At 45.6% G+C, this 22,897-nt stretch overlaps 1 protein-coding gene across 4 annotated transcripts in view; it reads right to left on the bottom strand.

Annotated features, from left to right (window-relative positions):
* Window positions 1-22,897, bottom strand: part of LOC138284105 (transient receptor potential cation channel subfamily M member 7-like) — a 1,183,984-nt gene that overhangs the window by 390,163 nt on the left and 770,924 nt on the right. For all 4 annotated transcript variants that reach the window (XM_069222537.1, XM_069222536.1, XM_069222538.1 and 1 more), the window contains 2 exons: window positions 13,318-13,452; window positions 7,751-7,879 (listed from right to left, as the gene is read on the bottom strand). In XM_069222537.1, the coding sequence (XP_069078638.1) occupies window positions 7,751-7,879; window positions 13,318-13,452 (264 nt within the window). The remainder of the gene's footprint in view (window positions 1-7,750; window positions 7,880-13,317; window positions 13,453-22,897) is intronic.

Raw genomic sequence — 22,897 nt, 5'->3', positions numbered from 1 at the left:
TAGCTGGACTGGGGATTAACATGAAATCGTACATAGATGTTATATTATATCAGAGATCTATAACATGGTCTCGTTGGACAGAAGTCAATAGTTTAGGGGTGGGGATATGTGTTGGACCATAGAGTTGTACTAAAATACAATTTTGGATCATTTGTCTATTTGATGTAACATCTGATTGGCGTTTACAATGGCTTTTCGACAACTGTGTCTTGTAATACATCCCTACCCTTGATTTATCTAACTGAAGATCTAGAGTACTGTGCATATATTTGACCCAGCGAATCGTATATGCCTCTGCATTATGGCATTGATTTAGTACCACGTCAAACAAAGCAGTGGAGTCTATGTTTGGGCCATATGTGTTTATGACTATGACCCTGTACCCTAGCAGATGGTCCAGCAGTATTAGCTATCAGACCTTGGGTTCTGTCTACTGTTTTTCTAGCCTGAAGCCTAATGATCTACATACAAGTAAGCACACATGGCAGGAGTACAAGCTCGCTGAGGCAAAGTATCTACTTTTTCCCCCAGTGGCAACCTAAAGGGTCAATATGTGTTTCTTGGAGCATAGCCAAGTCAATTTTATGTCTTTTTCTAGATATTCATGTACTTGGAGTGTTTTCTGAGGATTGTCTAGTCCTCTCATGTTCCAAGATAGGAGGGAAATTGTAATCTCTTGCACTGCTGCTGTGTAGATTTACCTGAGGTTGAACAGATGTGGTTTGTGTTACCTTTTAGTAGATGTATCAGCACTTGTAGTGTCTATGTTTGTGTCTCACCCATTGCTAAAATCACTACTCTGCTGCCCATCCTTCCAGACTGAATCTCCAACTCTCAGAGAACTGGTTCTAATCAGCCAAAAAAGTATACGAAATAACTAACATCTGTGTTCCATAAATGGCAAAGTGAGAAGCCAACTTTCCCCTGGAATCTATTAAAGAATCATGTTTCTGTCCTCTCTCCAAACTATGGAGAGAAGGGGTTTAATTCTTTATAGGCATTGTGTGTCATCTGCAATCTTCATGGTTCAGTCCAAACAGAGGAGGTCTAGATTCAAGTGGGTGGGTTCAAAGCATGTCATTCAATGATAATTATCGTCTTTTTGTTGTATCCTTCTGTTTCAGTCATTGAGGGTGACCTTCTCTGTGATTTTCTGCCCATCTGTTCACTGGTATTGTTTTACAAATTTTAAGGCAGCTTTGGGATCTGTGAAATATAGAGGTTGGCTCTCTTCTGCTTCCATTCATAGCTTGGTCAGATGTTGTGTGGAGTACTGGAGGTAGCAGCTTCGTGATCTCAACAAATGATTATCTAGCTTCTTGTTCTATTAGTGTGATGTCTTCATATTTTGCCACACTGGAGCCTTGGTATATCATAGATCCCTTTTCTCTGGCTGTCTTAAATGCTATCTCTAGCCCAACAATTCAGAATGCAGACAAGTACAGGCTGCAGCAAAGTGCCAGGCATGGGTCTTGGAATCAACAGGCGATTTGCTCACTCAATTGTGAAAATATTTGAAAGATCTTGTCAGTCAAACAGTTAAAGTAGCATGGTTTCCACATATATATCAGATTTAGCCATATTTGTGATTTCAGCAAGGTCTAGAATTGGACTATTACTGCTGCAAGGTCTGACCTCCAAATCCTCATTTTTCACCATCACTGCAGCTAGGTTTTTTCCCCAGTGCTAGGAGTCTCCCCATATTGGTTGTGCTATCATCTTTAACATGTGAGAAGGGCTGTTGGATGCCCTCCATGTGGGCATTTTCTCTGTCTAGGCATTTGGACATATGGTTAGATCTAGTGGTTATAGTGTCAAGTTTCCCAGTGATTGTTTTGAGACTGGCTTTTAAGTCCATTTATACTAGCCTGGTCTCCCCCACACCATGGGTGTATCATTGGGCTCAGACCGCAATAGCTCTGAACAATCTCTAATGTGCATTCATTGTTCAAAGGTGAATTGAGAGTGCCTTTGCTCAGCATTTCCAATTTTGTCTGTTCATTCTGATGGATTTGGTATTGTGGTTTCTATAGGCAGTAGGCCTTGATACCCAGGCACATACTCAGTCTGCAGCTGTCCCTGGTATTTTATATATGACAGCTAGGTACACCCTAAGGCCTCACTGAAGGCACCACAAGGCTGGGAACCCCAGCAGCTCAATGTAGACTGTCTCTATGATGTAGGTTGGCTAGGGTTTGCAGCAAGTGTGCTGCCAGTTTGGGAAGCAGGTTCCTCTCAGACGTAATAACGTTTTTGCTTACATGGTTGAAGTTGGAATTGTTCCAGTCTGAGCTTTAGCTGTTTTATAGGGCTGACCCTTAGCAGTGTTGCCCCAGGGACCTAGCGGCTTGCGCTTCCACCCACCTAGGCCTGAGCCAGCCACAGGTGCCCGGCTGGACATGCTCATACACCCTCAATACCCAGAGTGGTGCCTTGCCCAGCAGGTCCTTATCACTCTTCACAATCTGTAGGCCCCCACATTCAAAGGATCCATCCCTGAAGGAGATATCCAAATGCTGCGGCCTCACAATAAGGCTCAGCCTCCACCAGGTAATCCTGATGGGGCCCACACAGGCTTCTGTTGTTGGGGGCCGGGAGCCATGCCAGCCACTTGGAGTGTGTGGCCTCAGGCTAACCAATGGATTCTTTTGCCACTGCACCTCAGAAGTGCACTCTGCTCTCCTAGGACACCCGCTGTCAACCAAGCCTGCCTGACCCAAGAGGTCAGGCGGACGGGGCACCTACATTCTTCTGGATCATATGTACCATGTTCCAACCAAGTTTATCACACAGGCTTGAATTATTTACAGCCCTGGGCCAGAGCCCCACTTGTGTGTGGCCTCTTGACTCGTAGTGAAACCACACACCTGATCAACCACAGTTTTGTTGATCAGTATTGAAACAGGAGCGGGTGTCTGCAACATCTCTGTAACAACATCAGCAGTTAAGAAATTGCTGAGTCTCCCGACTAGGTGCTTCCCTTAGGTATGTGTGCCTGAAAGATTCCCAACTTAATCAGAGTTAAAATCCAGAAACTTGATCTGAGACCAATACCAGTATAGGCAGATATTGGGAATAATGGTACCATGCCTACTTGTGAATCCTCTTATTAAGATGTGAAACTAGCATCGAACAACAAAGTCAGCTGTTGCTTGTGTAACAAGCCCTTTCTTGCTCACTTACCACAAATAGCAGAATAACTCTCTGAATGTCAGTCTCTCTGACAGTAGGTGTAGGCTAGCCTGCCATAGCAAGTGGGTAGCTTGGAGCTGGCAGGTGTGGGCTATAGCACAGAGATGGAAAGTTCATTCGAAAATTTCTTCCACAGTTAGCTGTAAATCAATTAATGTATTACTGTCTTGACAAGTACACAGACTTGATTAATGTTCCTGTGAAAGTGAACATTATTCTCATCACTTTTTATAGCTAAAGACCAAAAACCCAAACCTGAACAAAACTCTTAAGCACTCCCCATAATTTGTGAAGTGGCAATGAACAAACAATTTGAAATAAATACACATAATAGGACATTATATAATAGAATTTTAGAGCCCGCCTCTCTTCTAACAGAAAAAAACAACAGGGTATGGACTCACTTAGGAGTGAAGAACCACTTTAAAAATCAAAGTTGAGTTAACAGTAAAGAGCATTTTCCAAAATGGAGAGATGCAATTGTAAAAGATAATTTCAGCCCCTAATCACAGGCTAAAAAAAAGCAAAACTCTAATTGGAATATTGATGATGCATGGGTAGGTGCTATGGACATATGGATAACGCCACCTTCAGATATTTAAAAAAAAAAAAAAAAAAAAATCACATCTTTGTTGCTTAGTCAAGGGTATGAGAAGATCTTCACAGTTGGGCTACAGAAAGAGCACAACTCAAGGGCAGTTTTGAAATACAAAACTATAACTATTTTAACAGTATCTGGAACTGCTCCTACAGTCTGCTCGCATCAATTCTTCCTGTTTACTCAAGAAATAGAAACTTTTCTTTTTAACCCCTTCGCTGCTAAGCCTTCTTGTGGCTATTTGGGGTAGTTTGTGCTTAGGCCCTCATAACTTTTTGTCCACATAAGCTACTCAAGCCAAGTTTGCATCCTTTATTTCCCAACATCCTGGAGATTCTAAAGGCACCCAGGGTTTGTGGATTCCCTTGGTGGGGACCGAGAAATTAGCCAAAATACAGCGCTAAAGTGTGCTTTTTTGGGGAAAAAAGAGCTGCAGAAGAAAGCATCTGTTTTTCCACTGCAAATGGCATTAACAAGGGGTTTTTGGTGCTAAAATCACCATCTTCTTGACACAGGCAGACTAGAATCAGAAAACCAAATTTTTCAACACAGTTTTGGCATTTTACTATGACATTTCCAATTTTTCCCTATATTTTTTGCTTTCAACCTCTTTCCTGTTAGTGACAGAAATGGGTGTGAAACCTATAGTGGATCCCGGACAGCCAAAAAAATGCTACCTCACTTGTGTGGGGAGGCCAAGAGTCCACAACAGGAAATGCCCCAAAACACAGCATGGACACATCACATGTTTCTACTGAAAAAGGACGAGTTTTTTGCAAAGTGTCTAGCTGTGGATTTTGGGCTCTAGCTCAGCTGGCACCTAGGGAAACCAAGCCAACCTGTACATTTTTGAAAACTAGATACCCAGGTGAATTCAGGATGGGGTGACTTGCCTCCCACCAGGTTCTGCTACCCAGACTCCCTTGCAAACCTCAAAATCGGTCTAAAAATACAATTTTCCTTACATTTCTGTGATGGAAAGTTCTGTAATCTGAGGGGTGCCACAAACTTTCTTCCACCTAGCATTCCCCTAAGTCTCCCAATAAAACTGTTACCTCGCTTGTGTGGATAGGCTTAGTGCCTGCGACAAGGAAGGCCCCAAAACGTATTGTGGAGACATCAATATTGTTTATCACAAAATGACCTGTTTTTGCAAGGGAGGAACCTGCGCTTTTGGTCCCGGGCTCGGCAGCCATCGAGGGAAACCTACTAAACATTTCTGGTGTAAGTTGTGTGGATCCCTCAGTGTTTTCCTACCCAGAATCCCCTACAAACCTCAAATTTAGCTAAAAATAAATTCTCACATATCTGAGGGGCATCACTGCAACAGCACAAATTTCCCACTATCCAGCGTTCTCCTCGGTCTCCCGCTAAAAATGACACCTCACTTGTGAAGGTGGGCCAAGTGCCTGTGACAGGGAAGGTCCAAAAACATGTAGAAATTCAGGGCAGCTTTTTTTCCTAATGTTTTTACGCAAATTCTGCTTTGGCCACCCAGACAAGTTGGGCAGATTTTTTATCAGTACAGATTCGGCAATGCTTGGTGGTAGGAATTTTGTGGATTCTAGTAGATTCCAGAAGTTTCCATCACAGAAAGGAAGGGAAAATGTGTGATTTCAGGCAAAGTTGGAGGTTTTCAGTGCATTGTGAGTAAGAAAATGGTGTGGGGTGCATCAAGTTGTTTAGTTTTCAGATGTGTCAGGGTCTGGTAGATTTACCAGGTGGCAGAGTACCCTTGCAAGTGGGACGATATTGGGAGTTAGCCAAGCTCTCTTGGTCCATATGTCAAATAAAAATCCAAAAGAGTCAAATGTCCTCTTGCTTGCCATTGGGATGAGATGCTTTAGTCCGCGGGGCTAGGAGAGAGGGCTGAAAAACTGTTACACAAATCATTTGGGGTGGGAAACATAACCATGTCCTCTTTTTTTTTTTTTTTATTCCCTAGTATCTAGTGCACCCCCATGGGGCGGATGTAAGGTAATTACTCCATCTGTCCATTTATTTGGGGTGGGGGCATGGCCAGACCCCTACCTCTCTTTAAATATTTTTTTTTTTTTAAACAATTCTTCCCTAGTGTATAGTGGGGTTTCTGATCGAGGACAATAATCACCATCCACCCCCCCGGGGGGGTGGCAGAAATATTGTTTAAGTGTTTGGAGCAAGTGGGGGCATTGGCTAGCCCATTTTGGGCAACCCCCCACCCCAAAGTTTGAAAAACAATAAGCCCTAGTGCTTAGTGGGCTTTTTGCCTCCCCGGGAAGGCAGATCAGGAGCTAGTGCCTCATCTGCCCCCCCGGGGGGCAGAAAGACTGTTTACATATTTGGGATGGGTGGAGGCATTGGTAAGCACATTTTGGGTAGCCCCCCACCACAAAGTTGGAAAAAGAAAGTAATCCATGGTGCCTAGTGGGCTTTGGGGGCAGATTGGGGACTATTACCCCCATCTGCCCCCCAGGGTGGGCAAAAAGATTGTTTACATATTTGGTGATGGGCGGGGGGGGCATTGGCATGCCCATTTTGGGCAGACCCCACCCCTAAACATTAAAAAAAAAATGTCCCTGGTGCCTAGTGTGCTTTCTGCCCCTCCCCTCCCCCGGAGGGCTATTGTCCCCATCTGCCCCCCGGGGTGGGGGGAGAAAGACTGTTTACATATTTGGGGAAGGGTAGGGGCATTGGCATGGCCATTTTGGGCACTGCCCCCACCACTACACATTATTAAAAAAAGTCCCTGGCGCTTAGTGCGCTTTCTGCCCCCTCAAGGGGGAGGGAGTAGATCAGAGGCTTATGCTCCTATCTGTCCCCCAGAGAGGGCAGGAAGACTGAATTTTCCGAAATACTTAATGGGGGAACAAAAGCCCTTGCCCAAAGGGGCAGCTCTCCCTCTCTGGTGACAAGGACGGGATCCCTGCTTGGGGAATAGCCCTCCTGTGGCGATCCCCAAGCAGGGATCCACTAGGGACAGGTACCATTAGAAAGGGGAGATTCTCCCCTTTCTGACCTGCCCCAGTGCTCGGGGCTGAGCTAGCCCCCTGAGCACCAGGGCAAGGAAAGTGAAATGAGGCAATCAGCTCATTTCACTTTGGGTTTCATTAAAATGACAGCACGATGTGTGCGCTGATAGTCATTTTAATGAAAACAAAGAAAGAGCCTCGGGAGAAAGGGAAGTTTTTCCCCACCTCCCGAGGCTGTTTCTATGAGAAGGGAATCCCTCTGGTGCCTGCACCAGATGGATTTCCTGCTGGTGTGCAGAGGACGGCCAGGGGCCATCTTCAGTATACAAGCACCATGACAGAGGACGGCCCTCGGCTGTTCTCAGCACGGAGAGGGTTAAACGCAGTCCTGATCCTTTGAGGAAAATGGGCTACATTAAAAAAAGTTTGCTTTATCACTAAGCAATCACGGACCTACCAGTACCTCGGTCGGTTCGCAAAATACCATGGTCACAAAAATACTGGTCGCAAATTGCGACCAGTAGATTTGTGACCAATGTTTAGCACAATTGGCCCCAATTTCTATATTTCAGCGAAACACGATGAAAACATGTTTGGACATTGCTCTGTGTGCAGTCTGCTGAAATAAAACAAACAAAAAAATAGTCATTTCATCTTAGATCGGTGTAAAGCTAAATAGAGGATTTAAAGCCCAAATGCTTTCTGAGCCAGCAGCATGTTCAGTGAGGGGCGGGTTGGGTCATGGGATGTGGAAGGGAGGAGGAGAGAGTGCACCTAAGTGTGCATGTCTGTTTGGCCGGCAGGCCATCTAAGGCAGGCCAAACACACATGCGCACTTGGGTTTCTTAGGCTGAGGAAACTGCACAGACCCTAGGGCTGTGTCTGAGCGGCAATCCAAGCCACTCAGACCAATCCCGATGCTGCTTTAATTATTAACATTAATTTCAAATGTGCAACTTTTAATTATAGAATACATTTTCAAAAAAAGTAAGTGGCTATTTTACAGTACCTCACGAATCTTCTCAACTGCAGATGTGAAAATGTAAATGATAACAATCCATTCTTGCACAGATGGTAAATTCTCCATTTCTACAAGAACTACATAGGTATACAGCATCAGAAATCCCAAGTATGCCAACTACAAGAAGGAAACAAAGTGCATTAGATTTATTTGTAGCAATATGCATAGCATTGTAGTATCCTCACTACTTGGCTTTCACAAAGCATACAAACATTGGAAAAAGGTTGGTCAGGGCTAAACATTTCACCCCCTGAGAGCAGAGGACGAAACGTTCACGTCCCCCGCATTACTCTACCCCTCTGTGCAGAGGTTGTGAACGCCTCGTCCTCCTTGGTGACCTCAGGAAACCTCCGGTGCTTGCAACACAGGCTTCTCCACTCGGGACCTCATCAAAGGCTGATGTAGAAGCCTTTCTGTGTCAGTCTCCAGCCCCAACCCCTCCCACGTACAGTCAATTATGTCAGCATAACAGAGGCATTCTGACATCACTGATGCACCAGACGATTAATCTTGCGCTCCATGTCAGGGGGATATCTCGAACATTGCCTCTCCCTGACGGATTTCCGGTCAGGTATCATGGCAGTGCCATGATCCCCAAGCAGGAATCCACCAGAACAAGGAAATGTTTGGAGGGTTGGAGGAAGGGAGGGGCTGGGCCCTTCTTGGCATAGAGGCAACCCCCCACAATGGGGCAAATTCATTTTGTGCATTTTCCGTTCCCTGGTGGAGCGGATGAGGAACTGGTCGCCCCAATGAATACCCTCAGTGAAGGGAAAACAGTCGCACACACTTTTTTTTTTTTGCTGCCACTTGAGGTTTTGTGTAACCCGTCAGTGTATTAAATCACACAAGGCACAGCACTGGAAAGGGGAAAGTCTCCCCTTTACAATAGTGCCCTTTTAGGAAGGATTCCTGCTTGGGGATTGTGGCTGGGCCACCATTTTGTGTTTTGGGGCTCTGTGCTGTGTGACATTGCACCCCACACCCAGGGGTGAATATAAAGCGTGCCCCAACTCCTTTGGTAGGTGAATTACAGTCCGCTTTTGAAAGCACGTAGGAGTTTGTGCCCTAATTGTGTTTTGTCTTTAATCACAATTCTCATTTTAACAGTTTTGCTTTGTTGCTTTGAGCAGTTATTATAATTGCATCTCAGTTTGCCTTTTTAATGTGCGTTGTAAGAAGCAGACGTATGTTTATTTCTTTATCCTCCTACAAAGGGTTTTTGTCTTTCTGAGAAGGCTTTACCCAGATCCAGTTGATTTAAATTAGCTGGTTGCTTTCAGTATTTTTAAGCCACTAATAAATTTGTAGTCCACTCACTTGCACTGCACTGCCTTCTCATTTTCTGCTCAAATTACAAACACTTTCCAGCATTTACATCTACAAGTATCTCTGCATTCTAGCTATCACACAGTATTTGAGGTCATAAATTTTAAATACTGGGCAGCAGTCATCCAATGAGACACCATAAAGCAAATAATGAAGGAAAGTTCAGAAGTCGCTTCTGATACTGAGGGCTGCATCTGAGGAAGCGAATCATGAATCAGACTATGGAAGTGATTTTTCAGTTGCTGGAGTTCCATCCAATGATGACTCCTCTTCTAATTTTAAAGAACATGGTCATGCAGCACAGCAAGACTGTTGTGATGTGCTTTCACGAGTGCAACACCTGTGCTGCTGAGAATTAGTGGTAGTGTAGCCCAACCCTAAGTGTAAGCATGTACCACGCAGACCACATGAGTGCACATAAGGCAACCCCCTAATACAATCTACCCTCTAATTTCTCCTTTCATTGGATCTAAAGTAAATATTGCAATGTTTTTGTACGCTGACTAATGCCAACATTTTTTAGATGATATATTCCTTAAGGGAACTGTGGAGCAATCAAAGTTCTATGCCCAACAGTTTTTGAGTGAGTATGGAGGCTCTCTGACACCTCATTCTAGGGCACACCTAAGGACTCCCATTTCACTTGCTGAAAAAAAATGTGCTGCCTTATACTGCTCAAGGGAATATTGCACAGATCATCAGTTCATCATCTCATTTCAGCTCATCCTCTCGATGTCAGAAGACCTCTCTACCACTAGAGTCAACTTCCACAGATGTATGAGGAGCTCCGCCGACTGGATAAGGGACAACTGTCTTAAGCTTAACATGGTCAAAACGGAAGTCCTCATGTTTGGGAACCTCACTTCTCTATGGAATGACACATGGTGGCCCACAGAATTTGTACCATACCCCACCCCACCATAACACACTAGCAACCTTGGCATCATCTTGGACAGCAAGATATTTATGGAAAAACAGGTCAACGCAGTCTCATCCGCCTGCTTCTGCACCCTACACTTCTTCACAAGATCTTCAGATACCTTCCAGTCAACACCAGAAGGACTGTCATGAAGGCCCTCATCACCAGAAGGCTGCACTATGGGAACACACTCTACGCAGGTATACCCGCATGCCTTCAGAGAGACTATAGACAATGTAAATCCCAGAGGCGAGAATCATCCTTGACCTCCCCAGACAAACCAACATCACACCCGCCCCTCAAGAAACTACACTGGATCCCAGTACAGAAGATATGCCAGCTCAAAAAGTTGACCATGCACATAAAGCCGAGCACAATGAAGGACTTGTATATATCAACAAAACAAAAGACCCTCCACCAACCAACCGGACAACTACGTTCTGCCTCCCTCTTCCTCGCAGACACCCCCGGGATCCCCCAAGAGCAGAGGTTGCTCCTTCTCTCACCTGGCGGCCAAAGCTTGGAACAACCTTCCCCTACACCTCAGGACTGCCTCTCTGCTCCTACAATTTGGGAAAGGACTAAAGACCTGGCTGATTAAATGAATAGATCATCACTAAGCAAGCTAGCAACTCCAGCGACTTGAGACCCTCACAGGTGATTTGCTGCACTTTACAAATGCTTGATTGATCAGTATAGACTTACTGTTCTTCTATTATAGTTTAGGCAACACACAGCTCCCATCGACCATAAGTAGAGATCACTTTTTGATTATATAGTGAATCCTGCATTCCAATGATGACTCTGCAGCTTTGCCATGGTACTATCCAGACCATGAGATGTATACTCCACCGGAGAATATAGGAGTTGTTTATTCTTTATAAAGGTGCTGCTGTTTAGGTAGTATTACATAGCAAGAGAGCACAGTACAAGATCAGGCATTGTATATTGAGCGATAGTTCCACTGTTATGCATACAGCTTGACAGTGTGTACTGGAAAGAACTTCAGTATAAATTATGTTTGTTGCGATTCCACATAAGGATTTAGTGAACAGATGGGATGATTGGGATCTTGCTCAATCACTCTTTCATAAAGGTTATAACCTTTATGTGAACAGTGTCAACACAGGAGTAGAGCTGTTTAGTGAGCTTTACAAGGTTGGCACTGGTTATTGTAGGACAATTCAAAGTCACTGCAAATGCTTCTATCAGGAACTTTTTTGTAAAAAGCTACAATCAGGTCAGTGCAGTGGATTGCAGCAAACTGCTAATTGCAAAATCCTCAGACAGATGGAAAGTACATATGCTCACTATTCTTCATGATGAAAGCCCTTTCCCGGTCACAGTTTGGGGGTCAGTTGGCAGAGGTGCATAAAACTAACTGTATGATAGATAATAATAAGTATATGCGTGGAGATGCTTAAACTGACCAGCTACTTCAATACTATTAATGAGACTCCTAAAACTCACAAATGGAACAAGAAGTTGGCTATCAACAGGAGTCATTTAGCAATGTACAATATGCATGATGTCTATCATCAGGCTACTAGGGGAAGACTGATGTCCTTCCTTGACTGAGTTGGCAATTATTATTTGTCTTGCTGATTGGGAAGCAGTAGCCCCTACTTCATCTATTAAGGGAGACACTGTAAGGCTGCAGGATCGACACTTTGCAGGTTACATTCCTGCAACAAAGATGAGTCAAACATTTTGTAGATTCAGGGTTTGTACTTGGCAAGGAAAGAGGCAGGAGACTTGTTACTACTGTGCTTAGTAAGCTAGGCCTGTGTCTTTCAATTTGCTTATTTTTTTAGCACACATAAGTGAAGTTCTGGAAACTGGCTGACATTGAGCAAGCAATTTTAAAAGTTAGTGTGTGACTTTAAATACTGGGAAAGCATGCATACCTTCCATAGCTAATTTCTTGACTTGCCTAGGCAGGCTTTTAAACTGCTTCATCTAAACTGGACAATTCATCGAATAGTTCTCACACTAAGAATTACCATAATCCATACCTGTTTTTCTTCCTAAATTAGATTTCAGCCACTGTGCTATTGCTCATGCTAGGAAGTAAGCACACATAGGTACTTGTGACCTGCTTGCTACCTTCATGCTGCATCATAACAGAGCAGATGTTCTATTTACAAGTACGTTTTAGTCAGTGGAACAGCAAATAACGGTGGACAGGACATCCATCACTTTTGATGCAATAACCTAAACACACATGCGCACTTGGGTTTCTTAGGCTGAGGAAACTGCACAGACCCTAGGGCTGTGTCTGAGCGGCAATCCAAGCCACTCAGACCAATCCCGATGCTGCTTTCATGCTAGCTTTAGCTTGAAAGTAGCGCCTGGATTGCTGAATAGCCTGAGCTGGTGTCCCAGTGAATGCTGGGACACCAGAAGAGGATCAAGGCAGCAGGTGGAGGTGGCAACAGGAAGAGGTACGTTTTTTTAAATTATTTTTTTTCCCCAACCCCGTCACTCACTTCCCTTGAGATTTGCGGGAGCCACCGCTGATCCCTGCACAAGCACCTGTTTACACAGGGATCACAATTACATTTGCCATTATGTGTATTGCAACCAGTAATTACCGGAAGCATTAAAGAATGCACCTTTAAATTGGTTTCCACTGTAAATTTTGTCAAGTCAAACCTGCTGAAATTTAACATGGAAAATGTCAGATAAATATCTTGGGCGTGTAGAAATTTGCAAAACCTGCATGTTATGGTCCATTTTCCAGGGTTCATTTTGCAACAGGAGGTAAACATCGCCCCCATTAAACTGTGATCAGTGAGCTATTCCTACTTCTCGAGTATAATAAGTATACAAAGCCCCTCCGAGCACTGGTAATCGAGGTAATTTTATACTTTTTTATACTTATATTTACTTGCAAGGTTATACTGTAAGGTTGGTAAAAATACAACAGTAAATTCCTTTTAAAATTTAACTATATAATACATTGCTTACTGAGTGACTGGATTGCAGCTCCCTTCTGCCCAGGCTCTTATTTTCAATGTGTTTAAAAATATGTTATGTTCAGTTATTCCAATGTATGTTGGCAGTGCATTAATTCTTAGATGAAAATCCTTTGAGATGACAGAGCTCTTTTAAAAATCTTACTTGGGAAATAGCAAAAACAGAAATTAACGTGAAGCTAGTATCATAACACAAAACTCAGTGTCTATTAAGTTCAGTGCATCCCAAAAGTTATCACGTGTCTGCATAAATCACTGTAAAGGCGACAACAGCTGTATTTATCTAGTGAGACGTGCTTCCATGCCTACAAACACCATATATTATGTACCGTATTAAACCAAAATTTGACAATGGGGGCGTGATAGAAATCATGCCATTTTTGTGCGATTGATAGTTTCTTCTGGCGAGATCGAGGTCCATTCTTTGGTCCCATTATTTCGGATGCTCTCAATTCGTTGCTTATCTATGAATGAAGAAAACAGAACCGTATTGAACGGCCGAACGGAAAGGACATGGAGCAAGCAAGCAGCAATTATGATACAAGTATTGGAACCTGGCAAAATTGGCAGTGTCTAGCACATCCAGGAGCCACTGATAGCTCTTTGCAGCTTATGATTCAGAGCATACATTTTCAACACTTTAGCTAACAACTGCTGTCTCATCACATCCAGTCAGATATGTCCTTTTTATTTCAAACTCTTTGGACGCTGATTGCAAGCAAAATACCCATTTGCTATTGTTTATGTTACTGCATATATATTTTGCAAGCTCATATTTCCCCTGCTGTAAAAACAATTTCACCATCTGTATTAACTTAGATTTATTTTTGTAGTTTCACGTAGCACATACCACCGTGAGTGGAATGTAAAAAAAACAACGTATTAAGAGTAGACCGCTGGGTATTGCTGTATGTAGTTTATCATCTGGGAGAGCAGAGAATCCTAAAATTATAAAATACTCCACACCTCTTTGGGGCACAAAAGGGGATCTTGGGAATGGGTCATAGGTGCAAGCTGCAATTTTCATAGACAATGCAATTAATATTGTTTTAGGAGTCAATAATGAGAGTTTTAGTTGGAAGTTTTAAGATTTTATTTTATCATGTTTCAAGTTTCTCTTTTCTCTTTATTAGTTAGTCAATTAAAGTTTACAGAACATTGTATAAAGCATCTTCCACAATCTATCCCTATTCTAGTATTCTGAATCAGTACAAATAAAACATTTAGTCAACAAATAGCATAAAGAACAGGTTCTCGAGCTGTCTAGTCTGCAAAGCTATCAGTACTCATAAAGAATACTGTAACAGACGTCTCGTAGAGAATAATCTAGGTAGAGAGCAAAACTATCTATGCCAAGAGCTCAGAGAGGTAGAGCTTGATTCTGAGAACAAGTGGCCAAGCCAAAATCCCCAGTCCTATCCTGAAAGAAGTCAGTCCCTCTGTTCTTTCCCTGGGAGACATTTATACATGAATTGAAAAGATACACAAATGAAAACATATTTTTTTCTCAGATATTAGACTGCCAATCAAATACACTAAAATTTGGACGAAGAGGTCAGATTTCATTAGGATGGCAGAATCTAACAAAGACCGTACTAGTACAAGTTACAGTTTGTGACATTTCTACACAAGTTGATGTATTTGAAAATATTCCCACTCATCGTGGTCTCTGGAAGAAAAGACATTCACATAAATATTTTGTACAAATCAGCTTAGATCATGCCTTTCCCATTCATCTCCACACTAAAGCCAATTCATAAACAATCAAGTTTTAGAATAATTTAGCAAATTTTGAAATTCAAATGCAGGTCAGGCAGATAGAAAGAATAAAATGATATGACTTTCTTTGCTAGAAGAGGAAGGTAGGATCATGCATAGGTGAAAAGTTATGATAAAAACATTTATGCACAATTAAAGTACGCTGTAATTTAGCAAGTCAAGCAAAATGCAGGTCAGGCAAAGTTTAGAAAGGAAAGTGCACGTTTAAATGCAGCTTTTGGTTAGGCCTAGCTTTCATTCATACATGTTTTTATTTTCTACTAAAATCTCTAACAAGTTGCCCCCTTTGATAGCCTGGAACCATCTCCAATTTATTCACAAATTAATTTATCAGAGTTCATTTTGTGCAGCGTAATTTTAGTATCACCCCTCACATCATAACTTAGCCTATATGTATATGTGACATTTCATATAATGTGTTTTAACTCTATTAATGTAAAGTGGTTGAATTTAGTAATGAAGTGCATTTACCAAAGTTTTAGAAATAATGTATATCATATGTCTCAACCTTATTAAATGACGTCATTTATATAAATAAGAAGAAGCCATTCTCATATATATGGAGCATGATTTCATTAGAAACAAAAACAATCTATGTGGTGTGCACACCACTGCAGGTCTTTGGCAGTCCCCTCCGAGATCTGGATCATGTCGGAGAGATTTCCCTGATGCTGCGATCACTGGAACTTCAAGTCCTACTGCAGAGCCCACATATGCCATTAGGCATGTGTTACTAGCAAGATGCAGGATGCCATGAGGCCCAGCAGCCTCAGAGTCAGTCTTACCGAAACCCAAGATCAATGCTGAAAGATCAGAATAATAGCCTGAATATTTTGGACTTGGTTTTCAGGTGGATAGGCCCGAAACTGCACTGTGTCCAGAACAGCTCCGATGAAAGGGAGCATCTGAGATGGAGTCAGGTGTGACTTCCGCATGTTTACAGTGAACCCCAGCGTGAGCAGGAGGTTCACTGTAGTCTGAAGGTGGGAGACGACTATCTGAGGAGATTCCGCCTTCAACAGCCAGTCATCGAGGTAGGGGAAGACTGAAACCCCCAACCAGCGCAGATGAGCTGCAACCACCGTCATCACTTTCGTGAACATCTGAGGGGCACTGGTAAGGCCAAAGGGGAGCACGGTAAATTGAAAGTGCTCGTGACCTACCACGAATCATAGGTAACATCTGTGGGTAGGCAGGTTCAGAATGTGGAAATAAGCATCCTGCAAGTCCAATGCTACCACCCAGTCTCCTGGGTCCAAGGGAGACAGGACCTGAGCCCGGGTGAGCATTTTGAATTTCTCCTTCTTGAGGAAGGGATTGAGGGCCCTAAGGTCTAGATTAGGATGTAAGCCCTTGTCTTTTTTGGGCACCAGAAAGTAGCGGTAATAACCTCCCTTAGCCAAGAGAGCTGCGACTTCCTGGCACAGAATTGCAAAATGATCCTCTGGTATACAGCTGAATGATGGAGGCATGGCTGGTGAAGGGGAGGGAGTAGCCCCTCTCAACTTTCTTCAAAACTCACCTGTCCGCAGTGATGGATTCCCACTGGGGCAGGTGATGGCGAATCCTGGCGCCAACTGGACCAGAGTGAGAGGAGGGTTTGGAGACTGCAGCAGGGGCAGGGGTGGACTGGGCAGACCTCTGGTTCCTTGTTCTGTCGTAGTTTGGACTCTTGCTCTGAGCAAGACTGCTGGTCTCAGGATGACAGTACTTTTGTTCGTAGGTGACTAGGTCTCTTCCTACAACTATTTGTAACTGTTGTCCAAACCTTACCGGCTTACTAGCAGTACCTCACCGAAAACACAATAGTAAAAGGTGATTTGTAGCAGTCGCTTACGCATGGATTCAAAATAGAATATCTCAGGGTTGTCGTGGTTAAACGGAAATTACCCTTTTCTCACAGATTTATAATGTCTCATACAAACAAAGGCAATAACACAGATGCAGTAAAGTTATAATAGTTTTTATTCAACATAACTGCAATTTGTGATAAGTTGCATGAACTGCAATGATTAGGATATTGAATATACCAAGCAACAGTATAGTAAAGAGGAGAGTCATTGTTATAAAGACCCCCACCATTATGCAATATAAGATAAAAATATATGTATATGTAAAAGATGGAATAAGCCCTAATACCCTAAGGAGAGTAGGTCTAACCTTCTACCTAAAAAGGAAGTGCTGGGTTCGTTAAACCTAATCTGCCAAAACCGTGTCCATGAGAGGAGCCCCCAACCCTCGTTACCTTGGAATGAGGTCTCTATCTCAGACTCCGCAGGGACACGAAGACTGGATCAGTGTCAAGATGACTGCAGCATCGGTATCAGCGATGGTGGCGATGCCCTCTGGTCGGAATCCCTCTGATTATCTGTCTAAAAGTGTGTTGTATTTATACAGATCTACAAGGTCTCCTGACATAAGTGTTATTCATAACAATAGATAACAGGCATGCTTGGGGCGGCAATTAATATCAACAATCCCTCGAAAGTATAGAGAGGGAAAATCCCTAAGTGTGAATGCCTACTGTATGTTTGTCTTTGGTGCTTGATCTTGACGCCTTGGCGCAGTGACACTGATAATAGAACCCATAACAAGTGGCCTAACTATAAACAAGGCCGCCATTTTAAAGGAAATAAATAATTAAATGGACTAAGCCAGAGCAAGCTAAGTAGGTTAAAAGTCACTGGGTGACGGGGGCACGAGTTTACAAGCCTACGGCTAAGCTAACTCCTGTTAACCCGTTAAAATAAACTAGGATTCACTACAGTTCCACCACCACATGGGATTACACGTCTCCTGCCACGCAGTGGCTCAACAGCATTTGAGGCACAGTGGCTGGGAAAGGGATGAGACAGGGAGCCTCTTCCGTGGCCACGAAACAGGCGAAAGGCAGACTGTTGAGGACGAGCGACAGTGGAAAGGCTGAGGGGTCGAGCCATATCCCGGAAGTTCTTGAACCTCTCCAGCACCGAGTCCACCTTGTCTCCAAAGAGATGGGAGCCATCAAAGGGCATGTCCATAAGACTCTGTTGGACATCCCCTGAGAAACAGATGTACGTAACCAGGCGTGGCGCCTCATGGCCACCGTCGTTGCAACCAATCTACCCAGAGTTGGTTGTGTCCACCCACATCGGACAGTGAACATTGCCACGTCCCTCCCATCGGTGACAGCTTGGTAGATGATAACAGGGGCCTCCTCTGGTATCTGCGGGGTAGGAGGCTGGCCTGATTTGTAGTGTCTACCCTAAAGTACTTACACCTCATACCAGGTCCAGTTATCCCTGATTAGTGAAATGTAGACAGTGTCTAGAAGCCAGCCTTTCAAGGGATAGTGCGGATGAGCAGCCAAGGCCTAACTAGGAGACATGCAAAGCTCATGCAATACCACTGTAGTCACACAGTACTCACACACACATGAAAGAAAATACTCAGTGTTACAAAAATAAAGGTACTTAATTTTGGGGACACAAATGCCAAAATACCTTAGAGACTATACTCCCTGAGGAGGTAAGTAATATACACAGTATATACACTAGAATGCCAATATAGCAGTAAAAACAGGTAGAAAACAGTTACAAATAGTGAAAATCACAATAGTTAGAAATGGGCCTAGGGGGAACACAAACCATGTACTAAAATGGTGGAATGCAAAACTCTGTTCCCCACCTAGGTGAGTGTAGTGTGTAGAGGGGCACTGGGAGTATTAGAAAACACCAAAGGTAAGTAATAGAGAGGGGCGTGGCCAAGATGGCGGCCGGAGCGGACGCTTAGAACGAGCTCCGCTCATGGCCCACCACTAATTGGCAAATATTCCTGTCCCACAGGGTCGCCGGGACTCCCACACTGACGGCGCAGAGCCTCAGAGGTCTCCTGTTTCCAGCGACACCGAAATTGATGCACAGGACGCCCTGTATGGATAACACCGCGTCTGTGCTGAGACCGCACGCCGAATGTGGAGGAGAAGGCCTTCGCCCGGGGACGCGGAGCTCGCAGGAATAAAGAGAGCCGGGCCCAAAGACGCTGCGCCGAGCGATAAAGAACGGGACGGATGGCTGCCAAAGTAAGTCTGGGCCCCCGGGGGGACTCGCGAAGTACCGGGAAGGCCCTCACGCATCGGCGCTGCGGGGCAAACACGGCAGGCGGCTGCATCACCTCTACGAATGCAGAAGAGGAGGGGAAGACGGGCGGCCTAGCTGGAGGGGAGCCCTGCTGATACTCACCCCCCATATTACTGAAAGGAAATAAGTACAGAAAAAATAATAATAATAATAATAAATAAAAAGACTACGAGGCGCCGACTAGAATTGGGGGAATTTGAAAAAATACAGTCTCAGAGTAGAAAGGGACGGGCCCCTCCCTCCCCCAAGAGGATTATATAAGACTCTCTTGCTGCTGAGGAGGGGGAACTGAGACCCTCTCCCCCTATTCGTACTGAGGTTAATACAGAGGCTGATCAGAGGCTGCAAAAAGAGACACCGGTCTCCCCCCCACCTCTCTCCCCCCTCCAATACTTTAATAATATATCAGCAGGAAACACCGTGAGGCTCAAAGACATTGGTACTCGGAATGATTGCCTAATCCTGAACTGCGCAGCACTGAGGACGGGTGATGTACTCACACCAGGCTGACTTAAGTGGCCCCAATACCAAGTCAAGACAAACAAGGCAAACCTCTTGAAAATTGCCACCCGATGACGCAGGTTTAATTAACCACGGCCTCCCTAAATGGTCAATACCACCACTGACCAGCACACAAGGTACCCCACCGGTACATGAAATAAGTGGCGATCAGACAACGCAGGAACGAAGTAGGAAGGTAGGACACAAAAAGAATCTGGACTCTGTCGTGGCACTTTAAAGGGACTCAACATACGACGAGACCCATGCAGCTGGCGATTTGCTTAATAGGAAGTGTAACCACGGGCAATGGCTCAAAGACACGGTGTTACACCAGACCGCACCATAGATGCTAAGCACCCACGCCCTCGCTTCCCCGGATTACATCCTCCTGGGAGATCTGAACTACCATCTGGAAAATGCCAACGACGTCAACACCGCGTCACTGACCTCCAACCTCCTCAACCTCGGTCTCCGCCAGCTAGTCAACACACCTACCCACATCGCCGGACACACCCTTGACCCCCTCTTCACCTCTAGCAACCACATTTCCTTCAGCCACACCTCCGAACTCCACTGGACTGACCATCACTGTGTCCATTTCACCTATAGGAAAACCACAGAGCAACACCGCATCCAGCTACCTCCCCACCGCCGCTGGGGCAAAATCACCCAAGAACAACTGACCAACACCCTCGTCAACAACCTTCCACCCGACGCAATCGACCCGAGCACAGCCGCCATCAACCTCCATCAATGGATCCTCGACTGCGCCAACACCCTTGCCCCTCTCAAGAAACCCACCACCACCCAAGGAAAGAGAAAACCAGCCTGGTTCACAGACGATCTCACCACCTCCAAAAGCAACTGCCAGAAACTCAAAAAGAAATGGATCCAAGAACGCACACCCGACAACCTCGCCGCCCTCAAAAACGCCAACCGCGAACACCACCAACGGATCCGCACCGCCAAGCGCGCCCACTTCACCGAACGCATCAACAACAACGCCCACGACTGCAAAGAACTATTCGGCATCGTGAAGGAACTCTCCAATCCGAAAGCCAACTCCAACGACATCCCGCCCTCCCAGAAACTCTGCGACGACCTCTCCACCTTCTTCCACCAGAAAATCACCACCATCCACGACAGCTTCATCACCGGTCCACCGCCAGACCCCACCCCCGACGTCTCCTCCCGCGACTGCCGCCTCACCGCCTGGACCCACGTGGACGAGGCAGAAACCATAGCAACCATGAACACCATCCACTCAGGCTCCCCCACGGACCCCTGCCCCCACCATGTTTTCAACTCAGCAAACGCCACCATCGCCCCCGAACTCCGCAAGATCATCAACCTCTCCTTCACCTCTGCCACCTTCCCGGACAGCTGGAAACACGCAGAAATCCAACCCCTCCTCAAAAAACCCAAGGCTGACCCCAACGACCTCAAAAACTTCCGTCCGATCTCTCTCCTCCCTTTTCCAGCGAAAGTCATCGAGAAGATCGTCAACACTCAGCTCACCCACTTCCTCGAAGACAATTCCATCCTGGACCCCTCACAATCCGGATTCAGACGAAACCACAGCACTGAGACCGCCCTCCTCGCCGCCACAGATGACATCAGACATCAAATGGACAACGGCGAAACCTCAGCCCTCATCCTCCTCGACCTATCAGCCGCTTTTGACACCGTCTGCCACCGCACCCTACTGACCCGCCTCCAGGAAGCCGGCATCCAAGATATAGCCCTCCACTGGATCTCATCCTTCCTCTCCGACAGAACGCAGAGAGTCCGTCTCTCCCCTTTCCGCTCCAAAGCCACCAACCTCATCTGCGGCGTCCCCCAAGGATCCTCCCTCAGCCCCACGTTGTTCAACATCTACATGGCCCCCCTCGCTCAACTGGCCCGCCAACATCATCTCAGCATCATCTCCTATGCCGACGATACCCAGCTCGTCCTCTCCCTGACCAAAGACCCGCTCACCGCCAAAACAAACCTCCACGAGGGACTAAAATCTATCGCCGATTGGATGTACAACAGTCGCCTGAAACTCAACTCCGACAAGACGGAAGTCCTCATCCTCGGACGCACTCCCTCGGCCTGGAACGACTCATGGTGGCCCTCCGTCCTCGGACCCCCACCCACCCCTGCCAGCCACGCAAGAAACCTCGGCTTCATCCTGGACTCCGCCCTCACCATGTCCAAACAGGTCAGCGCCGTCTCCTCCTCCTGTTTCAACACCCTCCGAATGCTCCGCAGAATTTTCAAGTGGATTCCAACAGAAACCAGAAAGACGGTGACCCAGGCCCTCGTCAGCAGCAGACTTGACTACGGCAACGCACTCTACACAGGCATCCCAACCAAAGACATCAAACGCCTCCAACGTATCCAAAATGCCTCCGCCCGACTGATCCTCAACATACCCCGCCGAAGTCACATCTCCCCTCACCTAAAGGAACTCCACTGGCTCCCGGTAGACAAGAGGATCACCTTCAAACTCCTGACCCACGCTCACAAGGCACTTCACAACACCGGACCCTCCTACCTCAACACCAGACTTCACTTCTACACCCCAACACGTCAACTCCGATCCGCCAACCTCGCCCTCGCCATCGTACCCCGAATCCAGCGCAAGACATCCGGCGGCAGATCCTTCTCCTTCCTCGCCGCCAAGACCTGGAACTCTCTCCCCACATCCCTTCGCCAGACCCAGGACCTCCTCGCATTAAGAAGGCTCCTCAAGACCTGGCTCTTCGACCGATAAACCAGCAGCGCTCCCCTCCCCCCCCCTCAGCGCCTCGAAACCCTGACGGGTACATAGCGCGCTTTATAAATACTATGATTGATTGATTGATTGATTGATTGATGCTAATAAGAGAGCGAGCACACTGTGTCCCGGGCGGAACGACAAGGCCGGGCGCTCCACCCCACCCGCTGATAGCAAGATTCCTAAGATATCGAGACCGAGATCAAGTGCTGCAAGGCTTCCAGACTCAATGCCCCATCCGCATGGAGAATTCTGAGATTACTGCATACCCGGACTACACAATGGAAGTCCAGCGCAAACAGGCCACTTTTATTAAAGTGAAGCAGGTGCTCCGTGACAAGAACATCACATATTCTCTCTTGTTCCCGGCCCGAATGAGAGTGATAGATGGTGACAGGCCCCTCTTCTTTTCATCGGCGGAGGATGTGTGGACTTGACTGCACGCCAAGGGACTGGTCGATCCCGTGGGTGAACCTGATGGCAATGAAGAATGGCTGGAACAGCGTCCCCGTCGGAAGAAGAAAACTAACATCGGGATAAAAACATGCCCCACAAAGCTACAGGCTGTGGATGCGCAGGCACAAACCCTCAAAGAGGCAAATATATTCGCAACAGCACAAACACTGATCAGAAATGAAAACAGAGAGACGGACTCGAACTCCTCATGTGGCCATCTAAGTCCCCCTTTGTTGCCACTAATATTTGGCCCTGATCTAACACCTCGCATGGCTGATGACATATGAAATA

Source organism: Pleurodeles waltl, chromosome 3_1, assembly GCF_031143425.1.
Source record: "Pleurodeles waltl isolate 20211129_DDA chromosome 3_1, aPleWal1.hap1.20221129, whole genome shotgun sequence".
Lineage (NCBI taxonomy): Eukaryota > Metazoa > Chordata > Amphibia > Caudata > Salamandridae > Pleurodeles > Pleurodeles waltl.
Note: the sequence above shows the minus strand (reverse complement) of the source record. Positions and strands in the feature narration are given on the sequence as shown.